Genomic DNA, 24421 nt, shown 5'->3' with positions numbered 1-24421 from the left:
CCCTCAGTTTATATACAATACTCGTTTGGATAACTTGGCACGATGAAAGAAAACATCTGCACACAAAATATTTTCCCTTCTTTTAATTAACTTGCATACTGTTTGTATCTGAGAATTAAAAAAAAAAAAAAAGACGAGACACAGATTTGCTGCAAACTTTGCTTATCCATTGTCCAGTTTAGTTCAGTCTTTTTTTTTTTGTGGTGGGGGTTAGGGGGGGGGGGGGGGTCCCTCCTTGCCCAGGGGGTCTAGAAACGCCCCTGCCTGATGTATAATTGGTGCGAATCCTTCAACGTGCCTCATAAATCTCATCATGTATGTTAGTCTTTGCAATCGACTAATCCAAAGGTCATCCGTTTGGACAAGTCGTGCGTGAGCGTCAAGGTGCGCGCGCACTCCTGGAGCCGTGACGCGTGGCCGAGGGTGCGCGCGTGGCTTGCGTCGCGTGCACTCGGTGAGATGCTCCAACATCACAAGCGCAGCGAACACCGCCGGGCTCGCTCTGTCACCGTCCTCCAGGCGGTGCAGGGGATTCACACTTTTGACTTACGTGGACGGCCGAGTGACCCGGGCACCGTCACACGCTTTGTCGCTCTCCGCCGTGCATTTTTCTTCAATCTCTCGGAGGAAATATTCTCACCAGTGGAGGACGGTTCGCCCGTTTGGACACCATGACAGAGGCAAAGTGCCTTCTGAAAACACCAAGGTAAAAAAAAAAATATATATATATATATATATATTTTCCCCCCTTGGGATCAAAACGTGCACAAATGTAGACTTTTAAGTGGGCAGTATTTTGTCGCATTAATGGTGGTTTTCTAATTGATGAGGCGAATGGTGTCTAATTGGCGTCAAAACTGCGATGAAGTCTGTTAAACCCCATTGCGTGATGATGCGAAGTGTTCAAAGGCAGCATTACTGGGGCACCTAACAAGATCTTATAGAACTGGTCTGGTGGCTGAAGTGTTTCTTCTCTGCTTAAGAATCCATATTAACCTTATTTTCCATCTCTGTGAATGAAACAAAAAGAAAAAGAAAAGCCTTGTGCATGCAACACACTGCTTGTTTTGTCAAATCAATGTGTGGCTGTGTCAGGTATGGAAATAACATTTAAAAAGTTGCACTATAAGTTGTCTTCATGTGACAGAATTTTGCTCCCCGCGACCCAAAACATAATGTTTCAACACTGTGCACAAATGGCTGACCTTGAAATAATTTCCAGTGGCCAATTGTGTCTTCTCAACATGGAATATTATGAAATAATTGGAATGAAGAAATAAATAGAACACAAATCATCTGCAATTTATTATGAAACTTTACACGGAATTGTAGTCTTTTGACCTGTTTACGTCACGTTTGTGCATTTGTTACCAGGCAAAGTTCCTAGGACTCAATAGAATCGGATAATGAGAAAAAAATGACAAATACTCTCACTTGGCTGTTTGAAAGACAAACAAGGATCAGATAAATGGAAATACAAATGAGAAAGAAACGGAAACAACACCGATCATCAATTTTGTGTAAAATAGGGGTGGCAGACAAGTGAATGTGTCTTGGGCATAGTTGCAGCTTGGCAGCACCAATCTTGGCAGAATTTTGCATGCTTGCCGTCAAGTGTTTTTATTTTATTGCGAAAACTATTTTTTCTTTATGTTTTCTAATGTACCAAGTATTCTACAGTGTATTATTGAAAACAAAAATGGATTGCAGCCATAGTTCCTAGTTTGTAATGGTGTGGGAACAAAGTAAAACATTGTGTTTTCACAATGCCAATAAAAGCATTTCATTTGCTATTTTGCATTTAAAGCAGGCTCAAACATCATTTGATCGCCAATTTATTCACCGTTTATTGACCTGCAATCATGAATCAGGTTTGAGGTGACGACTTATGACTCGTCTGTTCAAAACATTGCAATCATGTGGAACTTGCATGTGCAAGTTTGCTGTCACTTGGTTTATTAAAACAAAGTAACAATGATCAGATCTTGTTTTGGTGGGGCTGGGAATCTTTTCAAATTTCTCATAGGCCAACGTGTCTTTCGTAGAGGTCTGCATGGCCACATTTGACTTGCTCAAAGTACTGTACATACTGTAACTCCAACATGCCTTTCCCGACTTGTTTTTAAAACAAAACTCATTTGAACACAGGTGACGAGCTGTTTGCCGCTCAAGCCGGCGCCAGACAAAGGCTGTCCTTGTGATCCAAGACCGATCAAAAGCGAGCTGCTGAACATTTGACAAGAAGCTACTCTGACAAACGGCCCTTTTTTTTTTTTTTTTTTTTTGTCTTACAGTAACTTCCAGTCATCTGCCATGTTTGAAGACTCTGAGTCTGTGGAGGGAGACGGAGGCAGCACAGAGAGCACAGTGGCCTCTACAATCAGTGCTAGTAAGAAGGTAAGAAAAAAAAGCAACGTCATGGAGGAAAGTAATATATCCTCATATGAGGGGGGCCCTTTATTTTTCTGCTGCATTGGTCCTTAAAATGTGTAGACCAGTTTCGCTCCAGTTGGTCTGTTTGGGCGCACCTTTTCATTTCTTCCTCGGTGTGCCTGTGACACCCTTGTGTAGTGCAATACGAGTAACTGCCAGACCTTCGTGTCAACCCAGCGGATTTGTCGTCTCCCTCTTCCATGGAGATAGGAGGAGAACTAGAACAGATCATTGGACTGGAGTGAACGCAAGATTGAATTTCCTTTTCAAGCGTGTGTGGATTTAGTTGTGCCTGAGTCCGTACGTTTGTGTGCAGTTAGTCAGACTCACTGTGCATATTTGCCTGTAACTCACAGCCTTAAGTGCCTTCCAACTGAATGTTCTGGAAAGACACAAGGTGATGTCTGTCTCATTATTGGGCTGCAGGTTCTGCTGAGCTGTGGTAGCATGGTTTTAATATGCAAATGCCTTCATTGAGTTTAGCCTGGTATATAATGTCACCATTACCTGGATGAGGGTCTGCACAGATGGTCTAGTCCTGAGGGTGCAATCATAACGGCGCATGATAAGTCACTAAAAATACACAGTGAGAATGAACAAGGTGTACGTAACAATGGGAGAGACCTGAAATGAAAACAAACAAACAAGCAAAAAAAACCTAGGTGGGCTATATACGCGGACCACTAAAATATACTCTATTTCAGTTTTTCTTTTCTTTTTTTCTCAGTCAGATTGTTCATCCAGCAATGTAACAAATCTCACAGAACTCCAAAATACATTTCTGAATGATTTGAATATCAAAATAAAAGCTACCAGTTCTTCCTCCGCTTTGGCTACACACGTGAATTTCAATACGCTGAAATGATTCATCTGTATTGGAAGGAAAGATGATGAGCTGTCCCAACACTGATTATACAGTTGAAAATGTTTCACACCCTGGCCAGAACAAGTGAATTGTAAATTGTCCTTGCATATCTTCAGGCTGAGAGAGCACAAGAAAGTGGCAAAAGAGTCAATAAATGGTGTACATATGAATGAAAACTATTCGCCATTGTTATTTTTTTGTACATGTAAATGTATTCATATCCATAATATTATCAGACAATATGGAGGATACACAATATTTTCCCACTATTTTAAAAGATCTTGCTAACCAAGGTAGCATTTACATAATTATGTTTAACAAAACATTTAGAACATTCGATATGCCTGTTCATGGAAAGATTATGAATACATTTCTAGGTGGGACAATTTTGTTAAACTGGATACGATGGAAAAAATATAAATAAAGCTAAGCATAATATATCTTTATTTGTCAGGTTATCAAGTGGAAATCAAATTTGGACAAGCTTGCGCTAAAATTAGCTCATCAGTAAGATGCGTCTAACTTTGGGGATAAAAAAAAAAAAAAAAAAAAAAAACTACTATACTTCAAAGGTCCATGTAATGGCGCACGATCAAACAATATTGTTTGTGGAGACGAGCTAGCGGGTGAAACCCAACAGCTACTTTTTCTTTCAGAAGCGTGTATCAAACAGTTAGCCCTTCGCATTAATCAGTAGCCAAAAAGTAGCTCTCAGTTTGAAAAAAGGTTAGCGACCCCTATTCTAACATTGTCAAACATTGTCACTAGGTGAATCTTAAAAGTATAAAGTCAATTGTCTTCAACAAAGAGTCTATCAGTCAGAAGGACAAAAGCAATTCTTGCCAAAAGCAACATGAACGTGTTTCCCCCCGGTATCTGACAATAAATTACACTCTCTGGTTAGCTGACAGGTTATTGATTGTGGGCTTTGGAGAACCAAAGGAAACCTTAAGGAAAGTTCATTGATCTGGAATACGGTTAAAAATAAATGAGTGACTCCAAAAGTGTGAGTACACATGCGTGTGATATCAGTGCTGTTGTACCTCAGAGGTGATTGGTCATTTCGTTGCAGGTTCTGTGCAGTAACAGTGTGCTGGACTCGTCAGACTATTGGCTGAGGAATGACAAAGCTTTGTGCAGACTGGGCTTGCTGGACGACAACACAGAGGGCAGCTGCGCCATGGTGAGTAGCATACTGTGGATGATGAAACGTGCACCCTTTTGGCAACGTAGATGAACCCTGTCAGTTCTAGGGTAGAATCCTAAACTTCTGGAAAGCCTTGCTTGTCGCCTCAAACGACAGTGAGGCAGCAGTTTAAACTATCAACTCCGTTGGCTGTGTACGCTGTTGGTACAGCTGTTTTTGTTTTTGTTTGTGTTTTAAATCACAGAGGAGTCATGTGATGCCTTTAATTCCAAAATGTCTGAATTTACATCGAGCAGGCGCAATCCAACCATTGGCTGCCACGGGTGACTCACATGGGCCGCCACTGATGCGCTTCCTGAAAGGGAACTGTTCACTGGAAATTGGATTAGATAACCTATATTAGTCCCACAGTGAGGGCACAGAAATGTAGGCGGCACGGTGAACGAGTGGTTAGCACATCTGCCTCACAGTGGTGAGGTTGGGGGTTCTCCCCGTGCTTTTGTGTTGTTGTTGTTTTCCAGGTACTCCAACTTTCTCCCATGTTCCAGAAAACTGTAAGGTTTGTTGAAGAGTCTAAATTGTCCGTAGGTGTGAATGTGAGAGTGAATGTTTGTTTGTCTATGCAGTATGGATCCTCCAATTGACTGGTGGCTAGGTGTACTCTTGACCCTAATGAGGTTAATAATTAGTTCTAAGGCTCGCTGAACAATTCTATCTATCTTTTCTAGTCCATTGATTGATTTTGGCACAACAAACTGATCCAGGGAAACGTGTCTTTTTCTGTTCAGAAAACATATCGTAAAAATTGGGAAGTCACATTTACTTATTATCCAATAAAATTCTTATTATTTCTCATCCTGTGAAATGCAAAATATTGGCCGACCCGATGTAGCCGATCAGATCAGTGGAAAGTCTACCCTTCACAATAAACAGCAGTTTGGCAAATAATGAAAAATTCCTCAGAAATGAGGCTTCAAGCTGTTTGATGCCACACCCCGTTAAGTTTACCGTCAAACTCAAAACAAAACAAAGATAATTACACGTTGTGTATTTTAAACAAAGACATACCTCTGCCTTATGAGAGTTCATTTAGCTTAATACAAACATATATGAAAACTCCATTTACATGCTAATGGTTAGCATCCATAGTTGCAGTTTTAGAAAGCTTTAAGCAACGGATATTTAAAAACAAACACGCTCAACACATTTTGATAATGCATATAACAATACTCACAGGCATATTTTTTTTTATCCTCCATGAAAAATAAAAATTTTACTGAGTCACAGTAGACTCTGTCACAGCACATTGAATTGAATTTCAGCATTAAATCATGATGCCCAAACTGTTTAATTCTTTACATTTTATTTAATTGCATTATTAATCTATGTTTTTGTAAATTACAATTTTAGAGAGTCCTATTTTTCCTTTTTAAAAACAGAAACATAAAAATGCTTGTTTTTAGGGGGAGGCTGGAACGGATTAATGGCATTTCCATTCATTTCAATGGGGAAAGAAGATTTGAGAGACAAGTGTTTTGATTTACAAGCGTGGTCTTGGGATGAATTAAACTTGTTTCTCAAGGCCCCACTGTAATGATACAAAGCAAGAAAATGAATTAATATAGGCATAACAATACACAATAAATGAATACAATTGAGTTGCAAACCTTAATGGTTGATTTTACAAAGTAATGGTTTCATAAGATGTAGTAAGAGACTAAATATATCTCAACATAGTGTCATATTTAAGACCGTTTTAAAAGAAGACTCAATTTGGTTGGCTTTGTAGGAGGTAAAAGTTTAAATAGCTGTTCAGAGAAAAAGCCGGCTGTCTCGAATAGCATGATATGAAATGTAGTCTCAATAATAATGAAAAAAAAAAAGATCCACACATCAGTGGTAGCCTGATAATAAGACTGCATTTCATCTCCTCAAGGTGAAATCAAGTTGCTCACCTTTGCCCACAAAATCTCATTCTCTCCTCATTTTTTCTGAAAAAGAAGGCCTGAGCTCGCATCTGGACTCATCACAATATCATCTTAGTATGTCGCTTTGACTTCCATTTCTGGTCTTCGGGTCACCACATTTTTCCTTTTTGCATAATGAAAAGGTTCATGCTTCCGATGCTCACTGAGCGATATTCTCATGACAAAGCCTTGCATGAAGGTGTCTTGAATTGTCAACTGTACAAGATTAGGGTGATTGCACACTAGTGGCTCTATTTTCGTAACTCTCGTGAATCCAATCAAATTCACCAAAACCTGATCGCCGTGTTTGCTAAAACAACTTTTGTTAGGTCCTATTAATGACATGACTGTCTGCAGAACAAGGTGCCTCAAATGTTGCCACCTTCGTATATGCAGTGCATTTTGCATCTCTGCACTTTGTGCCTAATTCAGTCCATGGTCATTTGTTTTCTTTATAAACGATTCCTTTACACGTGAACGCAAACAGATACAAACCATCCTGCCGCAGCTTCACAGTGAGAAATTGCTCCTCCTACTCTTAACTCTCTGTCGGGCTTTCCACACTTTACAAGACCAATCAGTCAAACCGGGGGCATGCGATTGATGATACCGCCTCTGAGAAGATAGCTTTTCACTCGCAAACTGAACTGTATATGGAAGCAAAAAGATGGCAGAGGGGAAAACACAGAAAAATCTAAGAGATGGAGCGTGAAATGAATTTGAGTGTGGAAACTTAACTGCAAGCTTATTATGAAAATGATGACACTGTTTTCTTTGCAGTGGCACAACATTGCTAACTGTCAATGGATTGCTGTTTAATAATGGATCAAGGCAATCATTGGCACATACAGTAATTGCTTTTCTCACTGTGATTTTGCCTTCGATCTATTTGTAGAAAAGGTGTTCGCACTGAGATCGTATTTTTTTCTGTAATTACTTTAAGTATGAATACAACACTTTCATATGTGATTTAAACCGTTAGCATCCAGCTGCCGGAGAGTGTGAATGAAAATGAAACACTCAACAATGAAAATGTATCATCTTTCAAAAATATGTCCATGTGTTATTTTTGTTTGTCTGTGTAAAAACATTGGCAAGCATTTCAAAAATTCTGTTTGGGATTTTTTTGTTATGGAATACTGAGTACACACCAGGGGTCACCAACATGTAGGCAACAAGTGGCCGGTTCTAAAAATAGCTCATTAGTAAGATCCGTCTTCATTTTTTGGGGGGTTGCTATTCTTGAAAAAAATGATGATATATTGCCATTTACCAGTAATCTGCATCCATCTAACCTTTTGTTGCTATAAACTGGTATAGTTCGAAGGTCAGTACTGTAGCACATGGCCAAAACCATAACATTTGTAGAAAGACGTTAACAAGTGCAACCACAACGAGAAGCTTAACCAGAAAATAATTTGCGCAAATGTGTTATTCCCGAAATGTGTATCAATCTAGTTGTTTTAATCCGCATTAATCCGTACAAAAGAAAGTGCGACTCGGGTTCAAAAAGGTTATTGACCCCTAGTATAGACAATGCATTTGAATGACTCCTGCCCAAGTGAACATATGAAAGTGTCTCTGAATAATTTGTGAATGCAATGACTTCGTTAGTTAGCTTTATTTAATTATGATACCCTGATTAACTCAGATTTGGTGGTATGGATGAACCCTCTAATATTTTTAGTGCTAAAAAATTATTTTTCCTAGCGTCGTGAGTGCTGCAAAGCAAAAAGTGTGAGCTTCATAAAATATGAAAATGTCCAGTTTTATATTTTTCCCTCACCCACCTTTGGCTACATCATGTTGTCACCTTTGATCATTCACTCAAGTTGTACTGCACTGAATCTCATCTCAACCCCGAGACATTTGAAATGAGAGTTTTGACAGTGACGAAGTGTTATGTTTTTTCCTCTTTTCCAGATAGAAAGTAAACTAATAGCTCCTGCAATTGCATTTTATCTCAATTATGACATGGCATTTGATTATCTAGCATACCCTGTACAAAAGTGAAGTTTTGACTTTTTTTTTTTTTTTTCAGTTCTTGTTGTTGGCAGAATTTTCCATTCTTTAACACTGTCCATTGCTCACATTCATTGGCTTGTTGCTCGGAAGCGAGAGGAGAACAATCCATTCATCACTTGATTCAAGCATGCCTCCACATTATGACCTGACATGTCCTCTCCCTGCCCAGAGAGCAGAATAAATATGCCATCAGCCACAGCTGCAGCGTTGACTTACGACAGGAAGACAAACATTCTTATTTTAAACATGCTCCTCTTTGCCTGTAACCTAGTCTTAACGTCTGCCTTGTGACCTGCTACAAGCCAGTCCAGTAAGATTAGGTGAAACTTTTTTTTTTTTTTTTACTGCCACAAACAACGATATTATGACATATCTTGTCAGCAGTGCAATTTTGCTTCTGAAAAATTTAAGGGCTGACTTGGAGCCAGTCGCAGGAGGCCGTATCACCGATGACATAACTGCATCAACCCTGCATTTCCTTGCATCCTGGCCATTTCATCGAACTGTAAAAAATTGCCGCTGCCCTCTCCCATTTTTTAAATGTAATGTTACGCAGTACTGTATTGGCAGATGCATCCAGCTCCCATGCATCCAAGGTGAGTTAATTCAAACGAAACAGGGTTTTTATGCAGTTGCTGACTTCCCCAAAATTGCAGGCACAATAGATTTATCTTGTGTATCTCAGTAGCATATTTGTTGGTCTTGCATTAACACTTCCAATTCCATCACTTCAAACTTCATTTTTCAAAACCACCAGCGCAACCCAAAGCATGAAAACCTCTTTGGAATACATCAGTCTTCACCATTTTTACACCTGTAGCTACTGTGACACTGCGTGCAATCTGTTCAATTTAGTCAACAAGCAATTGTTGCTTTATTTGGGATCTTAAGAAAGGATTGCGAAATTAGTCAATCATGTGCAACAATCCCACCAACCACCAACTCCGGCAATCTGTGAGCGTAAACATGCAATTTAGTTCCCACTATTGGGGATCTTAGTAAATTCGGCCTCCCATTGTTTTGTTGGGAGTGATCCAGAACTGTGCTGCATCAGATCAAGTGGTTAAATCTCCATAACCATGTCATACCTTTCAGTATGATGCAATACAGTTACAACACTGCAGTAATAACAATAATAAACATATTATTAGATGAATAGAATTGACAGTGTCACTCATCATCATCTTTGTATAGGCAGATTTTTTTAATCTGATTGAGATGGTGTCATGTAATCAAGCACAATGTAACACATTTTCTTGTGAAGATTTTTTTTTTTTTAAAATGGTCGCATTTAGCATAAGAAAAACTTTGACAACTGCGTGAGAAAACATCTTAGCACTTCTCCAAATGTGAAAACGGCAAATTTCTAACACCAAGACCCCATTCTACACCCACCACTGTGGGTCTGCACATAACCTGCTGTGTACCCGTTGCATAATTATGATTATTTTTCCCTGTGAAAATGCACACGGCTCTATTAGGACATTGCTGTGGACAAACTGACAGCTTCAAAGAAATTAAGTCGTCGGGCTCCTAAAATTACAATCCTCCAGTGAAGATAAACATTGTCGAACTAAAGACTAACTAACTCAACACTCATCTAATGTTTTAATATATCTAATTATGCATGCTGTATTTGGGGCAGCCAGCACTGTAAGAGCTTACTGATGTTGTATTTAGCTTGAGCAGAGCAAATTACTGACAAGAATGATTGAAGTGAGTTCAAAGTATTACTCATTCATGTAGACCGTGGAAAGCTTCAAAAGTAAGCCCCGATAAAATATTCCATTAGAAGGAAATCATTTGTTGTGGTTATGATAACAGCTAGGGTAACTCAACTCAATTACTATTAGTTTACATCAGTTTAAAGCAGTAGTAGCCTACATAATGGCCCCAAGGACCCGGTTGCCCACAAGGAGAAAAACTGAAAAAAAATAAAGTGACGTGAAATAACTCACAAAGTTAAAGCACATGGTCAAATTATTCATCTACGAGCACATGTACAGGGGTGCAACAGTGGCATGTGTGTTGGAATATTATCACTATTGCTCATAACGCCACCTTGCTCAATAGATATAAACGACTCAAAATCAGCCACAAATCAGGATCATTGTCATAATACAGTGTGGTATTATGAAGGGATGGTATATCTAAACTGATGAGGATGAGTGCACTGCAACGTGCATGTGGGCCAACTGGGGACAAGGGGTGGTGAGAGGGCTGACACACATATGCACGACTTCATTAGATTGCGGTGACACATGATTAGAGTGCACTTAAGCACAAGATGCATTGCCAAACCTAAAATGACCTGAAATGTGTGTGTGTATATATCGGATTAGGTCACAGTGTGTGTTTGTGTGTGCGTCGTGTCTGTGTGTGCGTCCGTGTGCGTCCGTAACTGACTGTTAAAACACATGATGCTGCACTAATGAGGCGCCTTATTTATTTTCAATGCAATACCTGCAGCGCTTCATATTGATGGAGAATGCCATTTTACCTCAAATTTGCAAATCTAGGACACAAAGAATACAGCGAGGGCATGCAGGAAGAAGAAGAAAGCAAAGAAAATTGGCTGTGACTGTTAAAGCCCATAAATAAATCTGTTTTATGAAAAAAATCCGATGTCAGGCGTTGTGATCTCATCTCATATAATCGTTTTGACCAGCTGCCAATAGGTGCAGTACTGGTTTATAGATTTATATTTGAGCAAGCAAAATAAGAGCATGCATTGCACAAGTGCACACTAAACAGGAGTCACATTAAAAGCAAAAGGGAGACAGACCAGCAGCTGTGTGTGGGAAGATATGAGAGAGCGAGAGAGAGAGAGAGAGAAGGAACAAATCTATTGTCAAACAAGACTGAAATGTTTAGTGATGATTTTGTATATGGACCGAGTCTGTGCATATGGAAACATAAGCTTTGTTTGTGGGCATGTGATAAAAGGAAAGAAAACTGGCAGCGAGTCAGTGTGTATGCGTGTAAGATTTTACACAAAAATGGGATTTATGTGTAAATATGCCAGGACAATCAGAACCAGTCTGTGTTTTCCTCAGCTGCGGTGTTCTGGGACACACATACGGTAAACACATGCAGGATGTACGTAAGATTCCGTGCACCACTCAGCCTCATAGCAGGCTCAATTACTTGAGCATTGGCCCAGTTTCTACCAAGCAGTGTCTTTCCATTAATTTTAGTAAGACTGTAAATTGTCCTGGAGTTTGCATGTTCTCCCCGTGCCTGCGTGGGTTTTCTCCGGGCACTCCGGTTTCCTCCCACATCCCAAAAACATGCATTAATTGGTGACTCTAAATTGCCCGTAAGCATGACTGTGAGTGCGAATGGTTGTTTGTTTCAATGTGCCCTGCGATTGGCTGGCAACCAGTTCAAGGTGTACCCCGCCTCCTGCCCGATGACAGCTGGGATAGGCTCCAGCACGCCCGCGACCCTAGTGAGGAGAAGCGGCTCAGATAATGGATGGATGGATGTAAATTGTCCCGAGGTTTTCGACCCATACCATCTTAATTTTCAGCTCTCCTTTCCTTAGGGTACTAGGTACTGTAGTTGCTATGGTTAGCTTCGTAGGATGGTACTTAACACACGGGTGTCCATTGATTTGAAAACAGAACTGTCAAGTCAGACTTACAAAAATGTATGTTACATGCATGTATGCAAGGAATAACGGCTGTCAATTGGATATGCTGTGGTGCCTTGACTTCCTAATGCCCCAATTTACTAGTTACTAGCTACGAGCTTTCACTTGGTCGATTTCTTTGCTTTGCATTGTAGCCGAAATTTGAATCACGACAAAACGTCAGATACATCGCCGCTCTATTACTTAGCACAGTTCTTGCTCAACGACTCATCATGGGTGCCTGGTCCGTTGCCACATACTCGTTAGCTCTATCTGTCCACATTGCAAAGTTGCCTTTTTTGCCCTCATTCTAATTTGTGTTTAACCTTCACTCAACATTTTAACATCACAAATTTACATGGACATGTGGACTACAGTAATTTCTCGTGTATAATGTGCACCCATGTATAATACGCACCCCCAAAGTTGACCTCGAAATTCTGGAAAACCCTTCTACCTATGTATAGTGCATTTTTACAATGCATGATTTTGCTTCTACCCATATGATCAAAAAGAAATATTATCTGTATTTTGCTATTTTTTTCAAATAATTATTCTGAGGTTAAGCACTTTATTTGAACACGCAATCCTTTTTTCAATTTATTTGCTCTTATTTTAAAATTCACAGCCCTACTTTTATTTCATAAATTAGAAAACACACAGTTGTGCTCATATGTTTGATTACCCCAGCAGAATTTGTAATTCAAATTCTTGAAAGAAAACATGAAGGGCCAGGCGAAGCACATTTAATTTTATTTTAATGGGATTTAAATTAAACGGTCAAGCATTTCAGGAAAGCATTATCATTCAACAAAACATAACCATAAAGAAATTAATGATGGATGTTGTTCAGTCATCAGTCATATTTAAAAAAAAAAAAATAAAATATTTCACAAATTCTGCCAGGGTATGCAAACTTATGAGCACAACTGTACATCTATGCAGTCATACGTACCCCTGTCAAATGGGAGTGAAAGTGTAGGGTGCACATTTCTCATAACCTCTAGGTGGGGGTGGCATTTTGGAATGAAAGAGTACAGATTTTTTATAACCACTAGATGGCAGCATACATTTATGAGAAATTACGGTAGTTACATCCATCGCTACTGCATACATTATGACATGCTCACTTCTTAAGTCAGAGACAGTCTGACGCAAATGTTCTTGTTCTTGTCTGGTACGTCTGGTGTCAAAAACTGATAGAATCAGAGCGTATCCCTTGACACCTCTTATCAACTGGCTCGAGGCCCTCATTCTTTGATGAGGTCAAACATACCCCCACTCCTCCTCCACAGTCAAACATGAATTATTTGCTCACTTTATCCTCAACTGAGGTGATGAGCTTTTGACAGGCAGAAAAAGGTGTTCATATTAAAGCAGAACTCCCCATAAATAGCTGCTTGAAATGTCTTGTTGTATGACACTGACTTGTTGTGGGCAGAATGGCAACTCTTTCATCACTATTCAACACATCAAATATTGCACATACAATAGGGTGAACAGATGACCTTAATTGAAAAAGGTGTCTTAACATTTTACAGCACTGAAATCTGGCCCTCACTTCTAGTGGGGAGACTAAAAGGCCAAGGAGACACTAACTGAATTCTGTAGTAGTTTGTAGTTTTTGTTTTTATGTTTTGGTTCCGTTGGAGAACTTTTCACCCAACACTGTGTATGCTGGCATTGATTTGCCACAACAAACATTTTGCCTTTCACCTTAAAGCATGACTCTATTTTATGCACTAGTTACATTCTGCTCCATCCCTTCAAATTATACACTTTTTTTTTTTTGCAGTACAGAGCAGATGTGCAAGCCTCTTACAATTACCACTTGTGCCAGCAGACCCCTGATGTCTGCTGCTGCTTGTACATACATTATGCATTAACATAACAGCTTCAGGAGGGATGGTAGCATGCAAAGTTCCTAAAGCTTTCGAGTCAAATTAAACTCAAGCGCTGGCAAAACCTGTTGCAATATGACCTTTTAACCTCAGTTATTTTTTCTCCTATTCAGTATAATTCAAGGTTGGCAAGGTGAATGAGTGGTTAGCGCATTCTCCTCACCGTTCTGATTTTTGGGGTTCAAATCTGGGTTCCGGCCTTTTTTCCAGGTACTCCAGCTTCCTCACATATTCCCAAATTATGCTCGTTTACACAGGCAGTCGGTGTTGACAATTTAGCAATTTGGTCGCTATATTTAACGACTTTTTCCTACCCTTCTGGTGACAATTTTTAAAAAAGCAGCTACCGAGTTGAATTCGCACGAGGAAACATACACCATGAGCAGAACCATTTTCATATTGTTTTTTGTATGAAAACAAGAGAGCCTGGTGGAAGGCAACCACAGTCCATTGCGCTGAATCTTGCCAAAAACATGGTGCCCATTTACATGTTGCAAAAGCAGGGATTTATCAACATATTAAAAACTTTTGGCCCAAGGTATGTGCTTCCAAGTAGGCCTAGGCGATTAATCGAAATTTCTTCTCATGATCATAAAAATGCTATAATCGAAGAAAAACTATTAAAGTGGGGCATTGTGTGTTGTGTATGCAAGTTCCTGTATTGTAAACGCACCCTGAATGCAACCTGTGTTGCTTGGAGCAAGCGTGTGACGCATATTCTTCTCCCCTCCCCGAGTGTCCTTTAAGCTGTTTATTGACACCCCAGTTGGAGTTTACTGTAAAAGTAAACACACAACAAAAAGAATTGCACATTGTATATTTACTGTAGATACAATACACCTATCGTTTTAGACATTGCCAGCTTATGCTAGCAGTCAATGGAAAACCCTATTGATGGGCTCGGTAATATTAACATTAGCTCACGGGAGGGATTTAACTTCAAATAACGAATATTCACACACACAAATGCTGTAGTAACACATACAGACAGACAATGTCACAATACTCACAGGAATATGTTCTTCCTAAACTGTATAAAAACGAGTTTAATAATGACTTATTGTGATTTTCTTCTTTTACGCTTTTTTTAATAAATTTTTTTTAGCTTAATGTAAATATGCAGCTCCATGCATGGACCGCACCACACTGCCCCTTAGAGGCCAAGGCGCACACAGCAGGAACAGCAGATACACTGTGTTTATAGTGTATACAAAGACACAAACACTTTTTTCACCCCTGACTGTCTTACATGAAATCAGACTAAAAATTGTCATATTTTAGGTCAATTAGAATTACCAACATTTCTATTTGCTAAATGCCAGAATATTGAGAGGATTTTTTTTTTAGACAATACAGTCACCCCAGGCAGGCGAATGTTTTTAGCCGTGGCTGTATTTATTTTTATTTATTGTTTTTAATTTATATTTTTTGAATATAATATTAATTTACTTGTTACTCATTTATTTTCTGGTTGTTCTTTTAAGTTACATTTAAAGGTCCCGTATTATGGCTATTTAGACCTCCACAGAGCGACTGTCTAATATGGACTTAGTTGTAAAAGTGTCAATTTCATTTAAAATAAAACACCTTGGTTTTGTCATACGAGTGTCCAGAAAAGGCCCCTCTAACAGCTACTTCTGTTTGACCCAGTTTCGCATCCGCTTTGTCCATATTTGGCTAAGACAACCCCCTTTCCTCTGACTGATTTCTTCCGTGTACAAGACCCACTTGTGAGAACACACGTTTGTTATGTTGACAGCGCTGGCTCGGGAGCTGAAAGGGAAGGTGCTGAGGATGTAGATAAGCTCGAGCAATTTGAATGACCTGATTTCAGACCTCTCAGCAGAAAAACTCAGGAATGCGTCGACTTATTTTTACATCTGTAAAGAATTTTTTTTTAAATTTCTATTATTTTGTTGTTAGATGTAAGTTAATGCTGGGAGAGAGAAAAAACGTAACTCTCATAATGTTAATGATTTTCTTTTTCTATAACAGAAGGGAATACAATTGATTAAAATTAAATTTATGTGGGGGGGGGGGAAATCTGCAAATTTATTTTAAGGCCATAGCACCTAACTGTACATTCTTCATGTTAATTGGTCTCGGTTAAAAATGAATAAGATTGCAGGGCTCGAATAACATATTTGGCTTTCTTGTTCAGTCGAGCACCACTTAATAGAAGTGAAAACAATTTCAGAATGCCTGTGAGCATTCCCGCTGTGAGGCAGGATAAATCGAATTATAAAAGGTTTAAAGCAAACTATGGTGTGCATGTGTCAAAGTGTAATTATTTGACGCTATATATTTATTTTTGTACGTCTAGAGAGGAGAGGAGGTGGCTGCAACAGGTGGTGCAGGTGATGGCAGAAGTAAATGAGAGACAGCAGGATTCCACCTGTGCATGTTTTGCATTGAAAAGACTCCATGACTCACTTCTCTGCAAGTTTGGCAGCACCTAGATGTTAGACACATATAGAAATGTTGTGACTGCGACACAAAAATGGCACAGGCGATTCATGTTGCGCTCACAATTGAGCAACTGGGAGCCCCTTCCCATCCAATTCCTCCTCCACTGCAACTGGAGCTACGCTTCATCCGTTTATCCACGCACGTACTCGACTATGCCAACATAGATCAGTGGCTGTGTGCTGCAAAATGAAACTGCAGGCCGTGTGAACAGTCCCAGGCTCCCCATGCTAACATGACGACTCCATCATAGACCAATAAGGCTGTAGAGAGCCACGTAGGTGGGTAAGATGTGTGACAGAACATGAGAGAAAGAAATGAAAGAAGGGACCACTGACTTACAGAACATTTGTCAGCCATGACAGATAGCAGATGTCTTGTTTAACTGGTCATGTTGCAAAAAAAGTTTGTATTTTTTGTCAAAAAGAAATGGCAGAAGCATCAAGGGTTGCAGTAACTTGGCATCCCGCAATCAGATAGATGCGTAACGATATCGGTGCCAGCATCTGGCGTGGTGTATAAAAGCACAAGATGGGCGTTAGAAGTGAATGTCAGTTGTAAAACTGTCCTACGTTTCCAGCATTTACAAAAGCTCCATCCCGCCTCAGTTGTCGCTCAGATACTGCCACACAAGTCCGAAAAAAGATGGAAAAATCGAGGCTATAACGAGCATGTAAAAGGAGTCTTGGACTGTGCTGTTTTGCAAACACTAGTGTTGTTGTTTTTATAAGAGCTATAGGCATCGAACTGTTGTGTGATTAGTGGCTGTGATACTGTACTACAATATCACTTTGTAGTTGAAAGGTTTAAAAGTGTTCTCTTTGTTTTTCAGACCACACTGTGGTGAGAGCCAGTTTCTGCATCAGCAGTGTGTGCTCTGATGAGAAAGAGGCTGAAGATAGCCTCTGTTGAATTTCTGTCCTTGTCGTTGGTGCAACATGCAGTGCCGTGAAAACGTATTTGCCCCCTTCTCAAATTCTTAATCTTTTGCTTTCTTACTGAAATCAAGTGTTTTATGTAACTGGCAATGAGTCGTTCACATCTCTGTGGAGATATTTTTGCACACTCTTCCTTGTAAAATTCTTTGAATTCAGCAACACTGGAGTGTTTTCGAGCACGAACGGCCTTTTTAAGGTCGTGCAACAGCATTTCAATCGGATTCAAGGTCATACTTTGACTAGGCCAATCCAATACCTTCATTTTGTTTTTATGAAGCATTCAGAAGTGCTGTGTTTTGGATCGATATCCTGCTGCAGAACCCAAGTGCGCTTCAGCTTGAGGTCACAAGCTGATGCTTGAATATTCTTCAGGATTTTCTGGTAAAGAGCAGAATCCATGGTTCCATCGATTACAGAAAGTTGTTGTTAAGCCATTCAAAATTGACTTGCTAGTGTGTTTTGGATTGTTGTCCTGCTGCAAAACCCAAGTGTGCTTCAACTTCAGGTTGATGGATGTTATTCTGTGGGGTGTTTTACTTTTATACAGAGATCCCAAGTCGGTCCAGACAAGGCGTGCTGCATGTAGCTTATGTTCAGAACAGTCAAGTTTGTAAGATGTCGAAAGCACTAGGTTCTAAGTCGAATGCTATTGCTGTGCCATCTTAATGATCTTAACAGACTCCAGCGTCCCGTAATGTGGAAATCTAGTGCAAGGACAAATGTTGAAATATAGATGAGCAAACAATGTTAAAAACAATCCGATTTCTTGTCTTTTCTCCCTGTGTCATTTCCAGATGTTTTTTGTGAATCTGGACACGCAGAAAACCGATTGTCAAGATGACAAAAGCATTAAGGTAAGCAAATTCCTTGTTTTTTTCCCTTCTCTCACTTTTTTTGTCTTTTTTTTAAATAACTACTTATAATCCCTCATTTTAGTTTCACATAAAAGGCATGGTTGCCGTGGATACAAGGTCATTATCGTGGTCAATTTATTTGTATAATGTGCAGATTTGGTAGCTGCTCCCAGTGGGTGTAGCGGGCAGTCAGTGTTCATGTCCCGTCATCGAGGGGTTTACTTATTAAGAGCCAGTGCAATGGTAGTAGCGAGAACCCATGTTGCATGCTCTTCTCCACAGAAACTGGGACTGGTGTCTCCAGACCTGCCAAAGCTTGTTGAATTGCTAACTGCTCACCAACCAAAAGAAAACGAGATCATCTTCCTCAATGGACTTGAGGGATCTGACACTCGTCAAACACGCCCAACAGCTCCTTCTCAGGTGACTTTGGGTGTTTTTGTGGCCTTCCAAGTGTTTGAGTTTGTGATCAAAACTTCTGACAGTGAAGTTATTCCTGGAATAGTATAACAACATTTACTACTGTTGACTTATTACCATATTGACAGCATAATACAGTGCTGTGAAAAAATATTGGTCCCCTTCTGAAATTCTTATATTGTTGCATAGTTTCCTCACTTTACTGTTTAAGATGATCAAACAAATGTAAATATCAAATGTAACAAATATAACCCAAGTGAACTTAAAATGGCGATTTCATTTATTAAGGAAAAAAATAGATTTTAAATTATTATGTATTTATTATTATTTATTTATTTACATTTATTGAGGCCCTGTGTGAAAAAGTAATGCCCCCGTAAACCTAATAACTGGTTGGGCCATCCTCAGCAGGAACAAATGAAATCAAGCGTTTTTCTATAACTGGGAATGAGTCATTCACATCTCTGTGGAGATATTTTGGCACACACTTCCTTGGAGAATTGTTTGAATTCAGCAAAAAACGGAGGCTTTTCGAGCATGAACGGCCTTTTTAAGGTCATGCCACTGCATTTCAATTGGATTCAAGTCTGGACTTTGACTAGGCCACTCTAAAACCTTCATTTTGTTTTTTTTAAGCCATTCAGATGTTGACTTACTGGTGTGTTTTTGATCATTATCCTGCTGCAGAAGCCAAGAGCGCTTTCAGCTTGAGGTCACAAACTGATGGCTCAACATTCTCCTTGAGGATTTTCTGTTAAAGAGCAGAAATCGTGCTTCCATCAATCACAAGTTTTCCAGGTCCTGCTGTGCTAAATTTACCCCACATGTAACGACGACACACACCTTCCAAAAAGGTTTAATCTCATTAGTCCATATAATAGTCTCCCAAAAGTCTTGGAAATCATTCAATGTTTTTTTTTTTGTAAAAGTAAGACGAGCCTTTATGTTCTTTTTGGTCAGCATTGGTTTTGGCCTTGAAACTCTGCCATGAATGCCATTTTTGCCTCATCTCTTCCTTCTTGTTGTATCATGAAGACTGACCTTAACTGAGGCAAGTGAGGCCTGCAGTTCTTTAGAAGTTGTCCTGAGTTCCTTTGTGGCCTGGATGAGTCATTGTTGTTCTCGCGGGGTAATCTTTGGATCGTGCCATTTTGTTGCAGCTGTTTTAGATCTTTTGTCCAATTTGATTTTGTCGAGCCAGATTCTGTTTAAAGTGATTACTTGATTGAACAGGTCTGGAGGTAATCAGGCTTGGGTGTGATCAGTGAAAATTAACCAAAAATTGTGACACTTAATTCATGATTTTATAATTTTTTCACACAGAGCCAGGTAACTTTAAGTAATTTTTGTTCCCTTAATAAATGAATTCGCCATTTAAAAACAGCATTTTAAGTTGGGTTGTATTTTTCTGATATTGATGATCTTAAACATTAAAGTGGGGAAACTATGCAAAAATATAAGAATTTTAGAAGGGGGAGGGCAATACAATTTCATGGCACTGTATATTGGATTTCTTTTGTTTCTGTTTCTCAACAGCAGCAGAAAAGTACAGGTGTGTGCCTGCTTCAGAGTTCAGGGAAGAGGCGCTTCATCCAACCAAGCAGTATCATCTTTGAGATCAACAGGTTCCTTGCAGGTTTGCAGTGGGGAAAAGAAAGACAGCTTCATCCATGGCAAATAAGACAACGGGTTGATGATGACACCAATCGTTCAGTTTCATCCATCGAGGAAGATTTCCTAACGGCTTCAGAACACATGGGAGATGACAGCGAGGATGACGGTTCTAGAAATGGTACGTTTCGGCTGAAACTGTGATTTCAAATATGCTTCCTGTTGTCATTTTAACACTATTCCATTTAACAAGATTCCTTCTGTATGTGACAACTACCCTCTCGTTTGGCATTTTTAACCACAAACCGACTGGTCGTCCACCGTGCCGCCTTCTTCTTGGCCAATGTTATATCAATAGGATATATCACAAAATCATAGCATTCTTTTCCTTAAACACCTGGCTTGATATATAAGAAGGTGTGGGCACCTCAAAATTCAAAAATTGGAGGCAAACAAGAGCAAGCCAACATAGTTTCTTATTTTATTTAATATTCTAAGACACGATAATATACAACAATATTTTTGTAAGTATGCGCTAGGTATTTCAGGTGGAAAATGAAATCTGTTGACAGTAACAGTTTGTAAATTGACACACACAATACAATCCATTGACTAAAACTGTTCTCCACCTCTGTGAACTACAACCAGAATAATAAACATATTGTTAAATTCATACCTCTCTGAGTCTCATGTTATATTGGACATAGCTGCTGGCCTTTCCCTATTCTATCATTCTATTTCTTTGTCTCTACAGAGGCAGAGGTTCGTGAACGGGCAGAGAGGTTGGTACAGGTTGCACAGAAACACAGTGCTAGTGTCACAGGTCAAAGGGGACAGGTGGCTCATCATCAGAGCAGGGAGGATGCAGAGGTGAAAAGGGAAGCCAATCCGCGGGTCAGCCTCCACACAAACGAATCAGCTGGTCACTACGCCACCAATCTGGCAGAGTCAGTACTGCAAGATGCCTTCATACGCCTTTCTCAAGATGAAACCTCTTTTGTCTCTGAGGCTGCAGTCAGTGTGTCACACTCTCAATGCCACTCCAACACTGCAATCTCACAAAGAAAACAGCCTTCCCAACAGCACACCTGCTCTTTTGAACTCCCAAAAATTGTTATAGTTCAAAGCCCAGACAGTGCGGATGGAACTGCAGAGTGGCCAGAGCCTCAGGTGCCAAATTTGTCTGACCAGGATATCACCACTCAAGACATTGAGGTGCCAGAAAAGAAATCTCACGCTTCTCACCACAATGGAGGACTCCCATCTAAACCTCTAGAGGTGGCTTTGACCTGTGCTGCCAATGTTATTGGCACCATAACTTCCCCACAGCTAGCTGGACATATCACCAAGGATTCAACTTCAGAAGACACAGAAGAGGAGCTAGAGAAACCAGAGGAGAAAGGTGATTACTCCTTCTCCTCAGCCATGTGCGCTATGGCTCAGGTTGCTGGTGCTGTTGCAGCATTGGAGCTGACAGAGAAATCAGGGGAGGGCAGCAATAATGACGCAGATTTAAGTGCAGTCTTCACCACATCACAAGGTTTGATATCTGCTGCTCAAACATCTGCAGCCTTCACGCTACATTGTAGCGTTGCAGAAGGTACCAGTGTTGAAGCATTCCGTGCAAACATTGCCGAGGTCCTTCACAGGGAAGCAGCTGAGGTGCTGACTTATCCGCATTGCTACCGGAGTGTAGCTGACCTCTTGGAGTCTACACATTGCAAGATAGTTGATGGCATCACTTGTCCGAAAAAATCCTACACTGAAGAAAGAGAGGTGGGTGAATTAATCATTGAGGTGGCCGACAGTCTTTTTAAGCATGCTTTAAAAAAAGCCAAAAGGAAAAAAGAACTGGAGGGGACTGGGAAAGATGGACCGAGCCTCCAGGTTCTCCTGCAGGACAATGTAAACAATTTGCTGTTCGAGATTCTTTGCCAGGCACAGAAAAAGATCAGCCACATATCAATAAGTGATAAAGGTTTATTTGAGATACAGGACATTGATACATGCTCCAAGGAGCATGCTCCTGCAAAGGGAAGCAATGATCCATTAAGTCAGTTACAGGGTTTAGGAAGTTATAGGCCATCTACTAACACTGACAAACATAGTGGAATGTCCCAAAGCACATATAGGCTTCCTGGAATTAGCACGAATGTGCTTGAAGAAAGTGATGTCAATGCATCTCTCAATAAAGCATGCAGCAAAGAGCAACAGCAGCACTCCTGCTGTGCACAAAGTCAGTCAAAGTCTGCCATACATACAAAAGACTGGTCTGGCCAGCAGGACACAACTGCTGTCAGAGTCCCCTTGAGTGAAATCCCAGTTCATGTCACAGAGCGGCGGGGCCGATTTGTGACAGGAAATGACAGCAGACAGTCCTCGCTCACCCCACAGTCTTCGCTCAACTCTTGCAGTTCACTCTTCTCTTGGAGAATGGACTCAGAGAGCAGGACACCTATTACTTGCTATGCTGATGATTTGGCTGCTACGGTGGTGTCTATGGCCACAGAACTAGCTGCCATATGTCTTGAAAATTCTACTGGGAAACAGCCCTGGTTCTGTGCCCTCAAAGGGACATCTACAGAGGGCCCAGAGGCTTTTTTGATCCCTGCTTGCCGAACGGTACTCAGAAGGAAAGAGGGTCAGAGCAACAATGTCACCTCGAAGAAACATCGAGCACCACGTCTCAGTGAGATAAAAAAGAAAACAGAGGAGCAGCCAGAATTGATGGAGCGCCTGGTGAACCGTGTGGTAGATGAGTCGGTCAACCCTGATGAACCGCAGGACTCATTTGCCCTGTTTGCCTCGGAAGTCACTGCCAGGATCATGAACTGCCCTGAGCTTAATGTGGTGGACACTTCCAAACCAGGGCAGCCACGTAGCAGATTACAGTGTGAGAGGTGGAGCCGTGGAAAGGCCTCGAGTTATGAAAGCATTCCAGAGGAAGATGCAGACCCCTCGGGTACACCAAACACACTGGGCCCTGGCAGTCGTTTAGGCCAGAACCTGAGTCGTGGTAGCTCTATTTCCAAGCAGTCAAGTTGTGAGAGCATCACAGATGAATTTTCACGGTTCATGGTAAACCAGATGGAGACTGAGGGCAGAGGCTTCGACCTTCTTCTGGACTACTACGCGGGGAAAAATGCCAGCAACATTCTGGCTGCAGCTGTGCAACAGGCTGCATCCAAGAAAAATGGTCACCTTAATGTCAGGACTACATCCTGCCTGTCCAAACAGTCTAGCACTGAGAGCATCACAGAGGAGTTCTACAGGTTTATGCTCAGGGACATGGATAAGGAAAACAAAGAGCATGGCATTGCAAAGACTAAAGAGTGGAACAACAGCTTGTTCCCCCCATCTCCCCGGAGTCCATTTTGTATACGACAGTCCTCAGTCCCAGACAGACGCTCCTCAGATTCAAGACTGACTGTCAGCTCACCTATTAAAGCCAATTCATTTGATGGGTTTGCCCGAAATGCGCATGGCGACACGCTGAATATCTACCCAACCAACTCAGTGGCAGCAACAGGACTGTGCAAGTCAGACTCGTGTCTCTATAAAAGAGGCAAGACTGACCAGATCACTGATATGCTGATCCATGATACCTGGTCTAGTTCTATTGAGTCTTTGATGCGGAAGAACAAGATCATTGTTGATCCAGAGGACAGCATTGACTTGGAGGCTGCAGGAGACTCCCAGCCCCACGTACAGCAGTTTGCCAACCGCCTGGCAGCTGACATTGTGGATATTGGTAAATCATCTGCCGGAGATCAGCAAGATGTTACTGAGGGCATAAGTGGACCGCACACACAAACGATGCCTGTTGGTGAGAGAAGGAGGGGGTTCAAACAATCCCATTTAAACTGTAGTCCGGGTAGGTCAAGTCAAGAACAACCTGGGTTTATATCAGGTGTGGGTGACAGCAGTACACCCCGTATAAGAGGCCCCAGGGATGTGCCAGTAATCCACATTGAGGGGGATAGCCATGAAAGGAGAGACGGACCTTCGCAACGACCACCAGAGATGACAGTTACCAAGCGTACTGAGAGGATTACAGCCAACGGCATCAGGTACTGAGATAAAACCTTTAGTGTAAAAACATTATAAAAGAATGAGAAGGGAAAAGTATGGAATTGAGAAGCTGGGTATTTTGAAATATT

At 40.7% G+C, this 24421-nt stretch overlaps 1 protein-coding gene across 5 annotated transcripts in view; it reads left to right on the top strand.

Annotated features, from left to right (window-relative positions):
- Positions 1–352: 352 nt before the first annotated feature.
- The window catches only part of sphkap (SPHK1 interactor, AKAP domain containing), a 30727-nt gene continuing 6658 nt past the window's right edge, over positions 353–24421 (top strand). The window contains exons 1-7 of one of the 5 annotated variants that reach the window (XM_061782136.1): positions 353–706; positions 2295–2397; positions 4371–4481; positions 18171–18230; positions 18513–18653; positions 20187–20442; positions 21016–24331. In XM_061782136.1, the coding sequence (XP_061638120.1) occupies positions 672–706; positions 2295–2397; positions 4371–4481; positions 18171–18230; positions 18513–18653; positions 20187–20442; positions 21016–24331 (4022 nt within the window). In that variant the 5' untranslated portion in view covers positions 353–671. The remainder of the gene's footprint in view (positions 707–2294; positions 2398–4370; positions 4482–18170; positions 18231–18512; positions 18654–20186; positions 20443–21015; positions 24332–24421) is intronic. The other 4 variants (XM_061782135.1, XM_061782134.1, XM_061782133.1 and 1 more) reach the window with 4 other exon arrangements.

Source organism: Phyllopteryx taeniolatus, chromosome 8 (assembly GCF_024500385.1).
Source record: "Phyllopteryx taeniolatus isolate TA_2022b chromosome 8, UOR_Ptae_1.2, whole genome shotgun sequence".
In the NCBI taxonomy this organism is placed as follows: domain Eukaryota; kingdom Metazoa; phylum Chordata; class Actinopteri; order Syngnathiformes; family Syngnathidae; genus Phyllopteryx; species Phyllopteryx taeniolatus.
The sequence above is the reverse complement of the archived record's forward strand: the minus strand, read 5'-3'. Positions and strand labels throughout refer to the sequence as shown.